The 18,528-nt window shown below is 41.3% G+C and overlaps 1 protein-coding gene across 1 annotated transcript; it reads left to right on the top strand.

Annotated features, from left to right (window-relative positions):
• Window positions 1–60: 60 nt before the first annotated feature.
• LOC106493743 (heat shock factor protein 3-like) lies at window positions 61–16,682 on the top strand. The gene is made up of 13 exons (XM_067304347.1): window positions 61–215; window positions 2,203–2,311; window positions 4,370–4,497; window positions 7,222–7,346; window positions 8,194–8,269; window positions 9,041–9,102; window positions 9,561–9,642; window positions 9,935–10,068; window positions 10,901–11,146; window positions 12,025–12,130; window positions 12,693–12,758; window positions 13,951–14,017; window positions 14,593–16,682. Exons 1-13 carry the CDS (start codon window positions 96–98, stop codon window positions 14,922–14,924), a joined length of 1,653 nt encoding a protein of 550 aa, XP_067160448.1. The 5' UTR covers window positions 61–95; the 3' UTR covers window positions 14,925–16,682.
• The last annotated feature ends 1,846 nt before the right edge of the window (window positions 16,683–18,528 follow it).

Below are 18,528 nucleotides of genomic sequence, written 5' to 3'. Positions count from 1 at the left end.
GGGAGCTCTTCGCGGCGGCGCCACCGCCCCCCGCGCGCGTCACGGCCGCCGCCGGCCGCCCCAGTCGCTGCGCGATCGCGCGGCCCTGCCCGAGGATGAAGGAAGGGTCGGCGCTGCCCGGCGCCCCCGGCGCCGCCCCGGTGCCCGGCTTCCTGGCCAAGCTCTGGGCCCTCGTGGAGGATCCGCAGAGCGACGCCGTGATCTGCTGGAGCAGGGTGAGCCGGGGCCTGGCCGGCGGCCCGCCGCCCGGAGGCAGTGGGGGGCAGGCCGTGAGGGCCGGGCGCGGGCCGGGGCCTGAGGGGCGCCGGGGGGCCGAGGGGCCGGGGGGGGGAGGGCGAGGGCAGGGCGAGGGGCCGTGCGGGGGCCCCGGGGGGGCCGAGGGCAGGGCGAGGTGCGGCGGGGGGGATAGGGCGGGGGGCGATAGGGCGGGGGGCGCGAGGGGCCGTGGGGGGGGCGAGGGCAGGGCGAGGGCCGGGGGGGCTGAGGGGGCGAGGGCGGGCCGAGGGCAGCGTGAGGGCAGGAGGCAGAGGGTCTTGCTTGGGGGTGCTGGGTGGGGGAGCCAGGAGGGCTCGTGGGTGAGGGCTCGGGGGCCAGGCAGGGGCTTGGTGTGGGGGCCTTCAGGGGGGCTAAGGGCGGCGTGCAGGGGATCGCGTGGGGGGTGCTGCGGGAAGGGGGCGTCTGCGGCGTGTGGCGCTCCGGGGTGCGGGGGGCTGGCGGGAGGAGAGGGGGGTGGAGGCGGCTCTGCCGCGGGGACGGTGGGGACGTGGGTTCAGGAGGAGGGAGGAGGCTGCGCAGTGGTGGTCACGGGGGAAGGCAGTGGGGGGCCGCGGCGGAGCGCAGGTGTGACGGGAGGTGAGGTGAGCACGGTGCGGGCAGGGCCCCTGGGGGACGCGTGGGTGCGTGGGGAGCGCTCAGGGAGAGGGCTTGCTGTGTTGCCCGTGCAGCAGGCAGATCTGTGTGCCCCCAGGTGTTGGCGTGGAGACCAGGTGCATGTGCGTGCCTGATCTGGGCAGTGGGTCATCTCCAATATACGTGTCCGTCTGTAGCAAACGTAACAGTGTGCTGCATAGCATTTCAGCAGAGAGAGTATGTTAGCAGGCAGATATACATAAAGGAACATGTGAAAGCATGCCTACTTAAAGAAGGACAGGCGTTGGGTAGCGTGAATGTTGGCTTTTCTGCTGATACTTCACTCTAAGTTGCGTTGCCATGGGAGAGCCCTTGCTGCAACTGTTTGTATGATTAAAAGTGAACAAGCGCAACAGTTTTAAGTGATCTTACGTTACACAGAGTAACACGTCAGAATATTCGTATCTCAAATTGTATGTAATTACCTAAAAGTGGTGACACTCAGGAGAAAAGACTCTAAAAAGTAATTAACTTTTCATCTTTTCTTCTTAAGATTGGGAAAATAAGCCTTGTTGGTCTCGTGTGCCTTCAGGCATAGAATATTACGAACACAGGCAGACTAGTAAGACATCTGAAACAAACACAGTCAGTGTTTATTTTAGTCCCATGTAACTTTTAAATGATCGGTTTTCATCCACTTTTTTTCAGATGTTTGGCCTTTTACAAAGACAAAGATGAAGAGAAACTTACTGTTTTTCTTCTTTGTGAATAGCATAAAAATGTCAGAAATACCTACCCAGTTCCAGGAAAGTTGAGCTTGAGAGTATGATAAATCTGAAACTGTTTGTGTCATAGTTACTCTTTTTCACTGCTGGATTGTGTTTGAACTTTTAGTAACTCTGCAATGTTACTCGGTTATTTTTAGTGGTGACATAGTGCACACAATGGAAGAACCTTGTCAGGATGTAGTCACACTGATCAAGGGAGATATAAGCCCTCTAGTGGCATGAATTCCAGTGTGTTTGAGCAATATTTATGTGTCCTGGGAACCAAGAGAGAAGCAGATATGTGAGGGTTTTTTATTATTTTTCTTTGGCTTAAGCTCAAAACTTAAGTTTTCTTTTTTTAAAAGGCCCCTATTCAATAAGAATGTTGCATGTGGCTATCTTTTTGGATTCAAACTTTTTAGTACAGTCCTCAGTACTCGGAAATGCGCGTGCAGGCTATTCCCTCACTAAATGTTTTGCCCTTTCCTGTTGTAGGAACTGTCTCTGTCAATTTACATCTTGACATATGAGTAGCTTTAGAAGTATTGTGCTTGTTCTTTAACTGTTACTTTGGTTTGTTTCCTAGAATGGTGAGAACTTCTGCATTCTGGATGAGCAGAGGTTTGCAAAGGAGCTACTTCCCAAATACTTCAAACACAACAATATCTCCAGCTTCATACGCCAGCTTAACATGTGTAAGTATCAACTGTTCTCGGGTTCTTTCTGCCAAGTTCATTGCTGCTTGGCATCAATTTGTATTTCTTTAATCAAAGCAATTGACTTGGCAGATCTTTCATCCCTGAAAACCTGAATTTTGGTCTTGAGCTTGCTTTGCAAAAGCGAACGATAATAACAGAACTTGTCTTAGTCTTTGTTTTCTGTATTTCAGCTCTGAGTCTTTTTAAGCAATGACAATAAAACATTGTTTCCTATGTTGGTACATAAAGCTTAAGTAGTTCACTTGGCTCTAACAGTGGTGTTAATGGTAACGAGAAATTAATAGCAAACTTATGCATGTTTGGAGGAACAAAGGCCATATCTATACCCATGGATTTAGTATATGAAAAAAATTGCCTAGATCATGCTGTTGCCTGCATTGCTGTGTTGAAACAAGATTAGTCATACTGATGGATAGAGCTGGACTAAATTTTTCGTTTATGTTTTCTGTGCTCTACTTCTGAGCATGATGTAGTATTTGTTATATAATACTGTAAATGTACAACTTGTACAGGCAAATAAACTGGAATGAGATGGTAATTCAAAGACACAGTACAATGTGCAGGGCTGCAACACACATCAGAAATAGTTGCTTTGCAGTAGATATTTTATGGGCCAAGTGAAGGTGAAAACTGCATAGAAAATGGCCTTCTTATTTAGAAGGTCCATTTGAGGTGAGGGGGATTAAGTGACTAAGCAAATCCTTTTCAGAAAAGGAAAGAATCAGAAAGATGCTCTAGGTCTGAATTACAACTCTTTAGGAGCTAAGTTGGGTATTTCACCAACCAACTAGCTGTATATATTCCATATCTCTTTACTCTGTTCAGTACAAATAAAATCTCTACCTTTTTTCAAAAATCCTCCTGTTTCATTAGGCTAGAAATGTGTTTCAATTATTTTACACTCCTCCTTGAAAGAAAAGAAGGATAGAATTCGTCATACAGCTTTGCTAAAGTAATTTAATTTATAGCACTGGATTGATAATAATACTATGGCTTAGTCTCAGGGAATTGCTGAGAAGAAGTGAAAGTCCTTGGCTGAGTGAATTTGTCTAGTCTCTCTAGCTCATTCATGTTTAGATTCCATCTCAGATATGAGAGAGAAAGTGATCATTTAGACTCTTGGCATAGCGGGGATGCTGCTGTTTGTGTCAAGTGTTGAGATTCCAATGCCTGAGTGTCAAAGGATAATGTAAACAAGTAATTGTTAGTTGTCTTATAACAAGATTAAATGCTAAAATCCAAATATTTCTGTAAAGACATGTAGTGTCATGGAAAGCTCCTTTTCCTGCTTGGCCTATTCTAGGTCTGAGTAACGTTGTCTAATGATAGTAATGCCAAGATGCAGTGAAACTGGAATACATTAACTACATTAAAAAACTTCAACGAGGAGAGATTTGGATTGCTTTGCCAACTGTATTTTGCATCTACCCTGTGATATTTAAAGCCGTGATGGAAATAGAGCTTGCAATGACTTATTTTATGCAGGCAGTCTGAGTGGTGTGGAAAGAGGATTATGTGTGCATGTGTTTGCATAGGCTGAGATCTAATTTCTCTTCCTTAAATTGTTCTGTAGACCCTGGCGGTACATAACATTCATTTTGTTGTATAGCTGCTTGGGATTATAGGCATGAAAGGGAAGGCGCAAAGTTCCACTTCTTCCACTGGGACAATGTTTTATTCAAGACTTCCTAATAAATCTCCCTTCTGATTAACTTCTGTGATTGTTTGGACATCACTGCCTTGCCTTAGGATGCTAGTAGTAGGCCTTTGCCATGCATGCTGTTTGTACAGCCTTTGCTTTCATTCTCTGCGAGATCGTTTGGCAATATTGTAGATATGTTCCCCAGCTGTGAAAATCAGAGCAGTTGAAATGATTGAGCACCAAAGAAAAACTACATAGCCTCTTTTTCATAGTTCCTACTCCTAATAACTATTACTGTAGGTATTTCAGTACCTTTGGGGTTTTCTTTAGCTGTGTGTTCTAACAGTCAGCTTTACATTGAAAGAAATGATTTTTTTAATCCCTCTCCACAGATGGGTTCAGGAAAGTGATTGCTCTGGAGAATGGTATGATTACAGTGGAGAAAAGTTCAGTCATTGAGTTCCAGCACCCTTTCTTCAAGCAAGGGAAGGCACACTTACTGGAAAACATCAAGCGCAAGGTATAATCTAATAATGTATTTAATTTGATTTTTTTTTTTTTTTTCTCTCCCCCCCCTTACGAAAAGTAGCTTATGCGGAACAAGTCTGGGGGTCTCAAACACTTTAAAGCGAATAATTCCATGTGAACCAAAAGTATCATCGAGGTTGTGCATCAACAAGCTTTTGTAGTTCTGTTCTGAATGCCAGGCTTAAGGCTTGGCTTGGCCTCCTCCCATCAGCTCTTAGACTGAACACACCCTGCCATTCTTTAAGAATGCATTGGAGGAAGACCCGAGTCTTATAGCCATCAAACTAGATCCCTTTCCCATACAGAGTTCACATACACAATCACAGCTTAATGAGTCTTCAATTTTGCTGGCATAGCAAAATTGGAAAGGGTCTTAGAGTGAAGAAGGAGAAGAAACACACTCCCATTTGATGCTCATTGACAAAAGAGCAAAGGCTACAGCAAGGGCAGCAGAAATCTGTTCATTTGGGCAAGTTTGTGTAAACTGTGTTGTTCCCCCAAAACTACGTTGCCACTAAGCTGCGTCTTTGTTAGGGCTTTCCAATTTTCTCTTGTAAATTCAGGCTTTGTCTGACCTGTTTTGGCACAAGTAGTTGTCCTCTATTTGCTTGTTACAAGCAGTAATATCCTGGCTGCCAGAGGAAACTATCATGATATATCATGCTGACATTTGAACTGCAGGGTCTTTTCTTCAGAATATCATAATGTGGTGGCTACATTGCCCAAGTTAATAAAAGTACAGTATAGGCTTGAGGATTAGCTGGAGAGTCACAATTGTGTTTTGATTGATCCTTCGCTGAACCATCTGTGCTCAGAATCACAGTTGATCAAATATAGTTGTACAGTTGCTGCTCTGACTCAGGCATCCTCTTCTCCCAGATGCTGTAATTGCTAACTTGTCTTGGCTTGCACACCTTGCTTTCTGGTATGCTGGGACAGTCAGCTGATGACATTATCTATGGCAGCACGTATCCCAGGAGTGTTGTTTTGGGTGGAGTACTCTAGATGGAAGACAAAAACTTTATTTAGTGCCAAGGACATTCAGGTGGAACTGTTGAGTTCTGATAAATGTATTCTTTGTTGCACAGGAGTTATTGGTGATTTTTGTAATGGATAGAACCTCCATCAGTTTTCCCTGCTCTTTTACAATCTGGAATGGAGTCAAATTTCAGCACTTGCTGTTAACTGTCTTTCAAACCTCCAACAGGAATTCAACTTTGAATGCAGGATTTCCTTTAATTAAACTCCCTTTTACTGTTCACACTAGGATCTCTGCTGCTGTGCATCAGTCTTGATGCCCTCACTATCTATAGACTCTGAAGAGAGCTGCCTGCATCTTTTTGGTGGCTTCCCTGTACAGGTGGTATGCTGAAGAGGAAAAAGACAGTCATGAATTCATTTGGGGTACAGAGTATATACCTGACCATCTACAACAAATAGCAAGACATTAAAAAGTGTAGACACAGACAATCGGGGCATTCAATCCATCCTTTGTAACATTGGAAAAATATTAGGAAACCCATTAGTTACTTCTGTGGAGCGATTACATAATAATTCTGTCCTGTTTCATTGTGGAGTGATAGGATGTTATTTTATAACAATGTAGGTTGATTTCTGACCAGCCAATTTTTCTTGAAAAAGGGATCTGTGAGTCAGCCTGCCTGCAAGCTATCTGACACTTCACAGGGCTAATCCCAGATGCTTCTACCTCCCTCTTGGAACCCCATAAAAAATAAGTAGAATCAGATGAAAGGGGCCTCTGGCAGTTATTTGGTCCAGCCCCAGCTGGTTCAGTTATGGGCAGTGTCTGTCTACAAGATTTTTAAAGTTATGCCCACAAAACCCGAACATATAATTCAGATATGTGATGCACCAGACCTATCTTTTTAAAAATCTTGAATTGTATATTAGCCATCAATGCCACCACCTCCAAAAAAAGTTATTGAAGGAAATGGAAAGTTTTGAATATGGAACTGTTGCAGGGAGGAGAGAGCGAGCTTTTTGCTTTCTGATGACTCTTTCGTCATCATTTGAAAGACCAGCATTGATAGATTCTGCTGTGGGCAGAAAAGCAATTAGGGCTCTAGAGACAAGTCTCCATAATTTTGGAATGTCGCTGGGTGGAGAGACAATAGAGGAAATGACAGTATAGGAATCTGCAGTTCAGGTGGTGTGGGACAAATTTTCAATCAAGTAGGATGCATCTAATTAGACCCATATGTTTTTTTCCTAGTAATTTAATGGAAACTTGTGAGCCCTGTGCTGAGAAATTTACCCACACTTAAGAGGGGTGTGCCTATTGCATTATTACTGCACAAGCAGCTTCTGCATTTTGTTTATGACTGTTGACTTACCCTTTGACACTAGGGGGCAAACTTTCACCAGACTTGTCAGAGAGAACCACTTAGGGAAGGCCGTTTTGAATTAGTGATGCATTTTTAGCATGAAATACAATGGTGAATATACTGTCTGTGCACTCCAAGTGCTGTTGTCATGTGCTCACTGACATCCTGTTTTTCTTCATACAGCTGAGACTGTCCTAAGGACTGCATCTGTAGCAACTGTGATGTTTTGTGATATGTAAAATCATATAATCTTACCTAATCTTTTAATGAAGTTTGGTCCTGTTCATCTACTGACTAACTACACTTCCTTTAAAAAGGAGTATACAAGACACAGTCCTTAGTAAAGCATATGTAACCTGATCCTATTTTAGGTATCTGCAGTAAGAACTGAAGATCTCAAGGTCTGTACAGAGGATTTACACAAAGTACTCTCTGAAGTCCAGGAAATGAGAGAGCAGCAGAACAACATGGATGTCAGACTGGCTAATATGAAGAGGTAGACTCTGTTTCAGAAGCATTTATGTATTGAATGTGGTTTATATCTAAGGGATCCTGACTCTAAATGTGGGTTTCATTTGAAATGAAAGCAGATTAAGCTGTATTTTTCCAAGAATCCCTGTTCCACCCTGCATGGCATTCTGAATCTTATTTACATAATTCAATAACAGACCAGAGACTAAGATTGAGCATTTGTTGACTATCTTGAGATTTCATTTTGTTTTCCAACATCTGTAGTTGTTCTTTAGGGGGACCAAAACCTCTCCTGTTCTAAACACATAACAGGGTTAGATGCAGTGAGGGAGAGTTAGTGCTTGGCTTTCTTTTTAGTTGGAAATGGGCTTTGTATGTCCTCATCTCTGTTCCTTCAGATTCTTTTTGTATGAGCACTGGGAATTCCCAGTGATTAGTGGCATGCAAGCAGGTTTCAACCGAAGCTCAGGAGATACCTTCACTCCCTCTGTTCATTCTTTCTCTCTTTTTTCTTTCCTGGTTTTCTTTCCTGGTTTTAAAACTTCTGAGGTGATCTGTGTTACACTTAGCCTGTTTCCAAACACTAAGTCCTTATTCTAAGGCTTTGGAGGCTTTGAATGAATGTCAAGAGTATTGGTGGAGCAGCAGAGGATGAGAACGTCCTTATTAGTGAGTGTTTGGTCCTGCCTGGTGGAATATGGAGTTAAATTAACCCAGAGATGGTGAATTTGATTAACTGATTGTTAGTCACCCACAGAAGGAGTGTTGCCATTGGTCCTGCAAGGTACTGTGAAAGTTTGAAAGCTGTGGAACTAGAGCATATCAAGTAAACTCTGTTCATCCTCTGTCTTCTGATTTATTCTGCATTGCAGAGAAAATAAGGCCCTGTGGAAAGAAGTGGCAGTTCTAAGGCAGAAGCACAGTCAACAACAGAAGCTGCTGTCTAAGGTACCATTGCAGCATCTTCAGTGCTACCATCCTTATTCCTGCCTCTGTGATACTTGACGGCATTCTTTGCTTATGTAGAATGACAAATGACACAGAGCTGAACAGGCTATATTAATGCAGTATAGAAAAAAAGTTCACGGTTCTTAAGAGTCCAAGAAGTAGAGAAACAAAGAATTGCAAGCAAAATACTAAGGAAGAGTCTTAGCGAAAAGGATTTCACTGTGTTTGAAAGCTCAGTGAGGCTAGATTATTTGGAGAGAAATCAGTAAACCAATTTTTTGGAAGAATGCAGCACTGGGCCTGGGGTAAGCGTGGGGCTGGAGGCAGTGAATGGTAGTAGGAACATAAAAAGAGAGATGGCAGGCACATGAAAAGGAGTTTGTGAAAGATCTCTGACCAAGACAGACTTTGACCACTCAAGAAGTCAACTTGGAACCCAGAAACTATAGGTGTTGCTGCACTGGATCAAATTTTCTCTGGTTTCTCTCTCAGCTGTTTCTGGTCTGGTATCTTCCGTAGTGACTTGTGGTGTTACATTAGATTAAAAAAAAAAATCTGTCCAGGTGGGATAATTTTTCAATGCCATTTGTAACTATCCTTCTGTTTTTAAGACAAGAACGCAAATGGAGATTTAATTTACTTATTAATTTCAATCACATAATTGCGTAACTTTGCGCTAAAGCCTGACTTAAGTCTGAATTAATAATTTAGTATTAGGATTGTTATGCTGATCACTTGTTCCTTTATTTTTTTTTGTTTTTTTCTTTTTAGATTCTTCAATTTATACTAAGTTTGATGCGAGGAAATTATATTGTTGGGGTCAAAAGAAAAAGGTAATTACTGGCTAGGTCACAAATTAGTGTTGGATGTGCATTATGGGGACAAACCAACTTCTAGAAGCAGCATACTTAAAGTGCAGAAAGAATGTTTTTATCACTTGTGTTCTTTCATTCAAATTAGAGAATGCTGATGGAAGTGGAAAAAAGCATGAAATGAAGATTTCTTCTTGTTTATAATAAAAAATAGCATGGAAAGAGAAGATATGCTAAATTTTAAATTCTGAAGGGCCAGAAACAGTAACTCTTAAAAAGTGCAACTGTAACTGATTTATTACAAAACAAAAAGCGTATTTAGAATGTAATACATCTGCAGTACATTTAATAAAAACAATTTCAAAAAGCAAGGTTTCCTAGAAGTGGAAATACACTAGTTCTTACTGTTACTGCACTTACTTGGCATTGCTACAACTTTTTACTACTGAAGTGTACACTAAAACCATGTTTCTTCTCAGGTCTCTAACAGATGCTGCAGGTGCTTCACCTTCCAAATATAGTCGTCAGTATGTTCGCATACCTGTGGAGAGTGGCCAAGCAGTAAGTCTTCCCAGGGGATGAAACCCTGGGGTGGACAGGATGCTATACAGTGATTTCCACCACCCCCCGCAAGTCTTTCTTACAACTGTTACTATCCTAATCTTGTAATCAAATACAGTCCATTTTGAAGTGGACACATTTAAAGCATTACCCTGTCTACAAAATCACGCAATCCATACAATTTGGCATAGATGAAATCTTAATGGGGAAGAAAAACTGCAAGGAAAATGGAGATGCTACACCAAAACAGTCATAATTTTGATTTATTCATTCTGTTTGCTGTATCCTGCAGATGACTTTTTCTGAACATAATTTGGATGGTGAGGATGAAAATGGTACAGGTATCATCATTCGAGATATCACTGACACTCTGGATAATGCCACTGATGGGCTCCTTGCTCTGGCCCGCACAAGTGGCAAAGCCAGGTATGTGTAAGGATGAGAAAGTATTCGTACTTAAGTTGTTAACCAAGTAGTCATGTTAATGTAAGTGACTGACTTGAATAATGGGAAACAGCCTCTCTGAATTTTTTACTATGTCTGTGCATGACAGGCTTCTTTGTAGGCTGTCTTTTTACAGCATGCAGCATTGGCCATGGTCAGCAAAGCTCTTTAAGAATTCACATCTCTTTGAGAGTGCCTGTAATCTTAGAAAGCTGGTTGACACTTGGAGCTTAATTTGGTGAGGCTTTTCTGCCTACTTAACAAATAAGCGTGCTTGACTCTTTGACTGAACAGGGACCTGAATGCATATATAGTTTACTAATAAGCAAACAAAGACTTATAGTCTCCAGTTTAAGTACTACTCTTGATATTATGCTAAGTGCAACTGAAGGGAAAACAGTTTTTGTGTGGCCTCAGATCCTTGTAAAAACTTATTTGATTGTCAATATCCAGAGTCAAATATGGACCAATTTGGAACTTTTATTTTGAGGGATATGGTGTGATGAGTTTCCCTCCTACCACATGCCCATGCGTCTCTGATGCCCTCTTTAGTCTGGCAAAATGGGATGTTCTGCTCTGATACATGCTCTCCATATAAGCTGTAATAAATGATTCTTCATCTGCCTTTAAGAAGTTATTTTCCCTCTTTTGAAAAAGACCAGTTGATTATTTGAACCCTTGATGGGTTTGACCTTATTAGGTATTAAGATTCAAGATACTAAACTTGGAACAAGGAACAATACAGTTGGTGAATTCTCCTGCATCTTGTTTCTGGGTGTGGCATATTATATAAAATGTCTGTCATATTTTATAGAGAGACACAGACAGCTCTGGATCCTGGCTTACCTATTTGTCAAGTATCACAGCCGGCTGAGTTAAATTGTGCAGAACCTATCCCTCCAGTTCAGATAAAAGATGCTAACAAATCCAGTGAAATAGGAAATGATGCTGTGGAGCTCCATACTGCACAAGCTAATGCTCCAGAAGACCCTGTGTCAGTGATTGACTCCATCTTGAATGAAAACAATTATGGAAATCAAAATGATCCTTTACTGGACAGGTTTGTAGATCATGATACTAACTCTTTTCTGGAAACTGTTTTATACAGTTATCATCCTGTGGGATCTCTGTATTAACTGCTTCTGTGTCAAAGTTTTAGAGGATGTGTTTACTAGAACACAGTAAATTAGCTTTTTAAAACTTCAGGTAGGAATAACTGAGATAATGTGTCACTGTACTCGGTGCAATCTGAAGGCTCAGTACTATTCTGCCTCACTGGCACTGCAAAATGTGGGGCAATGGCTTGGAATTGTATGTAGCTAGTATTGTAATATAGGAGATAGCTTGAAGCACAGCGAGAAACTTGGTATTGGAGCCATGCATGCAGCTTCCTTTCCGCTTGTCTCATGTCCTGTCTGCTGTCCTGAGAAACAGTTGAAATGTGGCAATGATCTGGTTACTTATGTTACCAAAGAAGATAGCATTCCTTTAGATATAGATTATTTCCAGCCCTTTGCTTATCAGGTATTGTCCCAAGGTGAAAACCATCAGACTGCAGCTTAAACAGAGATTAGTATACAGGCTGGCATCTGAGAACATTCAGAAGATATTAAAATGAGGGAGGAAATATGTATGGAAGGCAGAACTGCTTTTTTGATATGATAGCTATTAGTATACATGCTGTTCAGGTGGCCTTCCTTGTACCTGTTCTGCAAATAATCAGACCGTGAAAAGTAATACGGGAATGTGGTTTCTTGTATTTGGCAATAACCTGTTCTGCAGTCCTCTCTGTATCAGTTTGGCTCTCCTTTTGCCCCAACGGCCATAGTAACCAAGAAGTTAGCAGATCATTTCCAGAAGTTTGTCTACATTGTGGTGCAAAAGAAGGCCCTAACTGCTGACTGTTTCTCATGGTACAGTATCATATTGTCCTTTTAGGGAAGAAATCCAGGATTTTCTAAATTGCATTGACGCCAGCCTTGAAGAGCTCCAAGCAATGCTATCTGGGAAGCAGTATAACCTTGGTTCTGAAGCTTTCAGTGATGTGAGTGTCTTTTAATATATTCTGATTTCTGAGAGATACTAATTAGGTTGTATTATGAATTTTTTACTGATTTATTCCATGTTGTAATGGGCAAGAGGGAGGAAAATCTTGAAAAGTAAATAATTTTGGATAGAATGGTACATAGTCATCCTAGGAGTCTAACAAAGTACAAGTTAATACTAGAGCCTTTTCCAATTCATATAGTATTTCTGTTGTGCATAACTCAAATTTTTGAACTGTTTTCTCTTAAGCCTTTTCGCATACTATCACATCCTGATTATGTGTTTGATTGTGTGTTATGATATGGAATGAAACTTAGCCATGTCCCTGGAATTACTGAGAAATGTGGTGGCCTTCTCTTGTGTGACCATCAATTTTCTGTCTCAGGTTTAAAGTAACCTGCTGTAGGCCAGTGGAGGAGAGCCACCTTCCCTGTGCTTTAGTGGGTGGCTGGAGTGGTCTGCCAGATCCTGCTGTCCTGTCAGGATTTCTCTGAGGCTCTGATTTAAGAACCTTATTATAAGACATGTTCTCCTACATACAGTCTGTTTTCTACTTTCAGACATTTAATCCTGAGCTGCCAGCCCTGGATATGAATTTGATGGAAACTTCCCCTGGTATGGAAAATGTAAGAGTGAGATTTTTTCTGTGATGGGGAGGGTTAATATGATATTGAGAGCTAAATTTTGACTGACAAAGTTTGAGGGTGGGATCTGATTGATAGCACAGGATGAAACTGCTCTTTTCTCTAATCTTGCTGTCTTAATGTTTTCAGTTATCACTGTTGGCATATGTAATTTAAGAGAGTTCTCGAAATAATTTAAGGTCTTATGTTCCTAGCCACAGTAATATACTCAGTTTAAATAGATGTTCAGCATACTGTCACTTTGCTTTGAGTAACATATTCTTTGCTTTCTAAATACATCTGAACACATCAGGAAAAGGGAAACAAACTGGTGTCTGTTCACTCAGCTGTCTGTGTTGAGAATTTTTTTTCTCCTTAACTATTACTTCTGTACCCTCTTCTGAGAATGAGGAGGCTAGGAAAATTTTGTCATGTTTTGTTCCAAGTGTGAGTACAGTTTCTTAGCTTGTTTCTCCTAGCATCAGAGATTTCCAGGATGTCTTTCTGCCAAGTGATAACTAGGTCTGGAACTATATTTCAGATAAGATTGTATGTATTCAGTCTACTTGAAGACTGAAAGAAAAGTATTAAAGGAGAAAATATAATGCAGTACATTATTTATTCTGAGCATAGCTGTATGACGTTTCCTCAGGGGACACAGAAAAGTTCTGTGCAAGTGTTCTTTTCTTGTTCTAGTACCTAAAATTGTCTCATGCTACAGAAAACCCTTGCAAGGGTCATTTGTTTATTTTATAGTCCTGAAATAATACTTAAACTAGGACTGAACCTCCCTTTCAGAAGAGCTTAGATCACAACTGAGGTGGAATGCTGCTGTGTTCAAGCAGCGCTTGCAAAATTTAATTGTATTGATGAACAATGGGATTTAACTGTGCTGTTCCAACAAGACAGACTATAATAAGGGTTCTAGTTTGGAGGGTAGAGTAGATACTTGCTAATCAGAAGCTTGTTTGGCTTTAGTAAGTTTGTCTGTGTTTCACCATGTCATCTTCGAAGAATCCCTGTTTGCTGGTCCTCATGAGCAATAATGGGCCTGTGGGGTCAGAAGTTGCGTTGGCCAACTGTTTTCTTCCTCTTCTCTCTTCCCTTTACTTTTAATTTTGTTAGCCAGTCTGTAGAGACTTGGGGGGGCTTTTTGTTAAGCATTTTGCCTTATTCTGTGTACATTTTGCTTCAGATTGCAAACTTGGCAGACAGCACTGAAGATCTGGGAGCAAGTGAGAGAGCAACAGCAGGAAACAAAGGTGGGCAGGAAGGAATCTGAGAGCTGTAGCAGTTCCAAACTCTTCCAAAATTGTGTATTCTTAAATGGAGTTTTTCTGGCCTGTAATATGCCTTACTTCCTTCTGTTTATGTGAAGACTGGGAGATACCACAGATCTTAATGGAGCTGTGCCTCAGTCTTACCAGCTCCATTCTGCGCCCCGTATTTGCATTAATTATTTCCCTTTTCTAACATGTGGCAGAGTGCCACAATAGGGAACACAACTGCAAACCTCATTGCAGATGTGTCTCTTATGAACTACAAAACCCCACAAATGCAGTGCTCCTCATTTTACTACTTGAGTGCTGCCATTGCATGCCTTGTGTTACTGGTGGCTTGAAGCATGCTTCAGATGTTGATGTTAACAGACACAGGAGCCTTAGCTGCTGTTCTTAGACTCTTGCTGCTGTGAATGTAGCCTGTCAGAGCACAGCTGTACAGTTTTCTTCAGTGAATGAATTTTTGAAGCAGCCTCTCCAGTTTTACTTGCCTTGAATAAGAGCCTTCACTTAGGTGTCATAGGAGTCTGGAGTTTAAAATATTTGTTTTCCCTCAGATATGCAGCTGATACAGTACAAGGCCAATCCTCTGCTTTCATTATTTGAAGAATTATCCTCAGGTGAAGCTGCAGGGAAGACAGAGGATCCTAAAGACCTTCTACTGGCCCCCCTGGAGGAGAAACCTGAAGGAGGATGGAGAGCAGGTAGTGAAACTGTCTTGCCACTAGCAGCTCCAGCACACCAGGCTGAGCCTCTTGATGCTGTGGGAATGGGTGATCCACCTCTCCTCTCAGAGGATGGGAATGGAGAGTATAAACTGTTTCCACTCTTGCTGCTCAGTCCTGTTGCTAACTTCATAGAAGAAGCCTCTGAGATAGAACCTTCTTGAACTTGTGTAACATCTATAACTGGCTTAGTGATGTAAAATAGGTAACAAAGATAAATGGATCAGCGAGAAGTTTCATCTTCTCTCTCCTCTCCTGCCTCCTGGGTGTCATATTCTGTATAGACAAAAGAAGGTCCTCTTTCTGCAAGCAGAGAGCAAGCCTGGAAAAGCTGAAAACAAGGTCAAAACAAGAACTAATGGGATTGAAGGCGTTGGGAGGAGGGAAGGACAAGCTCCCTGTAAACATATTGCAATGTATTCTGTAACTGTTTTTATCTGATATTCTTACTGCAAGAGGAAATCTGTTTGTATCCTGTTTGTAAAGTTTGGCTGGGTTTTTTTATTAGCTGGATAGTAAGGTGGTATGTAATATTTTAAACATAGGTTTTACTCTTTCTGAGAGCCTGTTTCAATAGGTGGCTTGTCTACTGATTGAAATTGTGTGATTTTTGTTGGGTTTGTTTTTTGGGTTTTTTTGTTTTTTGTTTTTTACATTTGAGATTTCTTTTTTTTAATAGTTTGTGGCTATAAATGTTTGCATCTGCTTAGATCACTTTCCTACTCCTAGACTTGCTCCTAGGTACTGGCAACATTTTTCCTATGGAAAATTACATTTTAACTGTGGATTATTACTTTTTAACATGCTGACACATGTCCATTGCCACGGATTTTAGGTGTTATGGTAGGAAATGCTTTCCACCCTGCATAAAGCTGATTTCTCATGCACATTGCATGGCAGTTCTTCTAGGGTAACTTGCACTTAGCACACAGGTCACTTGTTCTCAGTAATTTTGAACTGAACCAATTCAGGAGATGCTTAGCAAAGTCCAGCAGTCCAGTAATTTGCGTTGACATAGGACAATACATTGAGATTTCTCTTCTGCTTGCAGTAGCTACTTGTTTACCTAACCCTATATGAGCATTGGACTTTTTCCTGCATTTTCTGCCTGTGGGATCTTAAAGATAAATTTACGAGATGCGTTAAATCCCTTGACAGCGAATTACAAATAATAGTGTCTGTTTAATCAAAAAATCTTTCCCCAAAATTCCTTCCTATGCTTTTCTCCTAATTTTTTGTTAGTAGCTGTAACAGAGACATCAGCCCTTAGCCCCGGCTTTTCAGTGGGACAGCAAGTGCTCCTTTACAGATAACAAATTTGTAGCTGTCTATCACTAGTGCACACAAGCCTGAAATTTGTCCTAGTGATGCAAAACTGTTGGGGCTAGGAGAGGTCTGGAGGCAGGTAGAAAACCAGTTGTATAATATCATGTGATATTCCTACCCGTGAAATTACTTTCACAAAGACCTCAATTTTTCCAAGAGTAAAACAGTGAAAAACAGATTTTTTTTTTTCTGTGCTGTTTTGAACAGAGTGCAGACAACAAAGTTCTATGACGGACTGATCTTCTGCAACTTCCGTTTCCTGAACAGGTTAGATTGAAATGTAGTTCCTGTTATGGATTCCCGTCATGTTCTCCCATAATGGAGTCATCCGATTGCACTGCATCTCACCATCAGATATTTGATCTAATTACCTAATAGTTTTTTAAATTCACTTTCTCTCTTAAGAAGATAGGAAACCAAGACTTAAGAAAACTGCAAATAGAAACTTGCACTGCTGTATCTGGTTTATGTACTGGTCTAGGAAAAGTGTGTATTTATGCAAGTTTACTAACAAAGATTGCAATAGAAAGGGGATGGCTAAATAGCAAGAAAAAAAACACAAGCTAAAGCAATTAAACTCATGGATTGCAAAATCAGTACTGTGTTTCTTGTACGTTCTATTTTGTGTGTGTTCCTGTGTGTGCTAATACATTTCCCAAACCAGGTTACTAGAAGAGCTTTAATGCTTTTCAAGGAGTCTCATTATGCTGCTGATGATGATTCAAAAATAACCGAGGTGCTAAGGTTAGCCTGGCACCTGTCTTTTGGAGCTGTAAGCCTGAGAAAGATGGAAGATTAGATTTATTCTTAACCCATGTTCAACATACCACAGAATCAAAGCTTTGGGGAATGGGACTGACTGCCACTGACAGTGCAGGGCCAGGCTGAATTTGGGAGTTTGTGCATTGCCTGTATGTGGGCAGTTTGCTGGCTGCCAGCCTTCAGATATAGGCAGTGAGGGGTCTTAATATTAAGTGGTTTTCCTAGGTGGTGTTGTAAAAGCCCAAACTACTGTACTGTGAAGTTACTGAGAGGAGAACTTGTAGTAGAAGGCTCCATAATTGACAACTGAAAATCCTGATGGATTGTGTGCTGTAAAATGGCAATTATATCTTTTCAGACACTTTAGGAACCTGCTGTATTTTTAATTTCAAACAGGTGCTGGAGTAAAGATCATCACTGTGCCCCAAGCTCAGCAAAATAAATGTTACCGCTGTTACAAAGGAGGAAGTATTCTTGATACTAGAGGAGATAGAGCACGGCCATCCCCTGAACAATATAGGAGGGCCACGTAGAGACAAATCAACTGAAGTGAAAGGGAGAGCAAGATGAAAGATAGGACCAAAAGAATTCGAACAAAAGTTAGTGAAAAAATCTGGATGCCGTCAGCTGCGCTGCCAAGGTGTGGGAAATATCTGGTCCCTTTGATAATTCAGAGTGGACGATGGGGCTCTGTGAGAAAATCCTGGAGGATGAAATGGCATTAAGTTGGTAAGTGTGCAGAAGTTTTTTGGGTGCCACAAGCTCCTTGGTGCTTAATTTGTTGTTGATCTTGAAGAGCCCTGTATTCAAGCAGATGTCTCACGTGTCAGGCCCTTTGTGTGGGGGTGTTTGGATGATGGGCAGGTGAACAGAGAAGTGGTAAAGTTGCATTCTTTTAAGTGGATTTTGTAGAACTACCCAGCTCTTTGGTTTTTAATCCAGAAAAAATCAAGTTCTGTCTTGAGACACCGTTTCCAAAAAGCAAAGAGGTGAAAGAGGCTGATAAGACTTGCACAAGCATTTCCTGCTTTTTCTTCAGGACTTATTTTGTGAAAACTATAGTTTCCTCTTGCAAGTAGCAGGAATAACATAATCCCATCCTGCGTCTGCAGTGTGATGAAGGACTAAATTACTAGTATATCTTTCTGCACACTGTTTGTTGAAGCTGTGCTGAGTGAAAATGTCACTGCCTAGGAAAAATCAGGAGAACAAAAAATTTTAAATAAAGGGAAGCATTTGAATTGGTGGGGTGGAGGGAGGAAGTTCTTGGAATGAAAAATTCCAATTTTGTTTTAGTCAGACTTTGAAAAGAAATTAAATAGTTTCAGATCACTGTAACAGTATATTTTGATTTTTCTTAACACTTTTTCTTAAAATGAGCACCCCTTATCTGAAAGGCTTTTTTGTTTGTTTTTGACATGGTGTTTTTCAGTAGAAAAGGTATTCTGAATCCACTTGTGTTGGGGGCCCAAACCTATCTTACTTGATGTCTGAATTCAACAGATAGGCAGGAATATGGCAACACTGTTCTCTCTTTGAGCACATGGAGACCATGTTGTTAGCTTTTCCCCGCTACCCCTTAAAAGTCAGTGGCACCCTGAATAACAGGAAGTCATACTGCTTATTAAATTGTTCTGTTTTATGTCTCAGTGAATATTCCTCCTTCTCCCAGTCACTTAA

This window comes from Apteryx mantelli, chromosome 13, assembly GCF_036417845.1.
Source record: "Apteryx mantelli isolate bAptMan1 chromosome 13, bAptMan1.hap1, whole genome shotgun sequence".
In the NCBI taxonomy this organism is placed as follows: Eukaryota; Metazoa; Chordata; class Aves; order Apterygiformes; family Apterygidae; genus Apteryx; species Apteryx mantelli.
The sequence above is the reverse complement of the archived record's forward strand: the minus strand, read 5'-3'. Positions and strand labels throughout refer to the sequence as shown.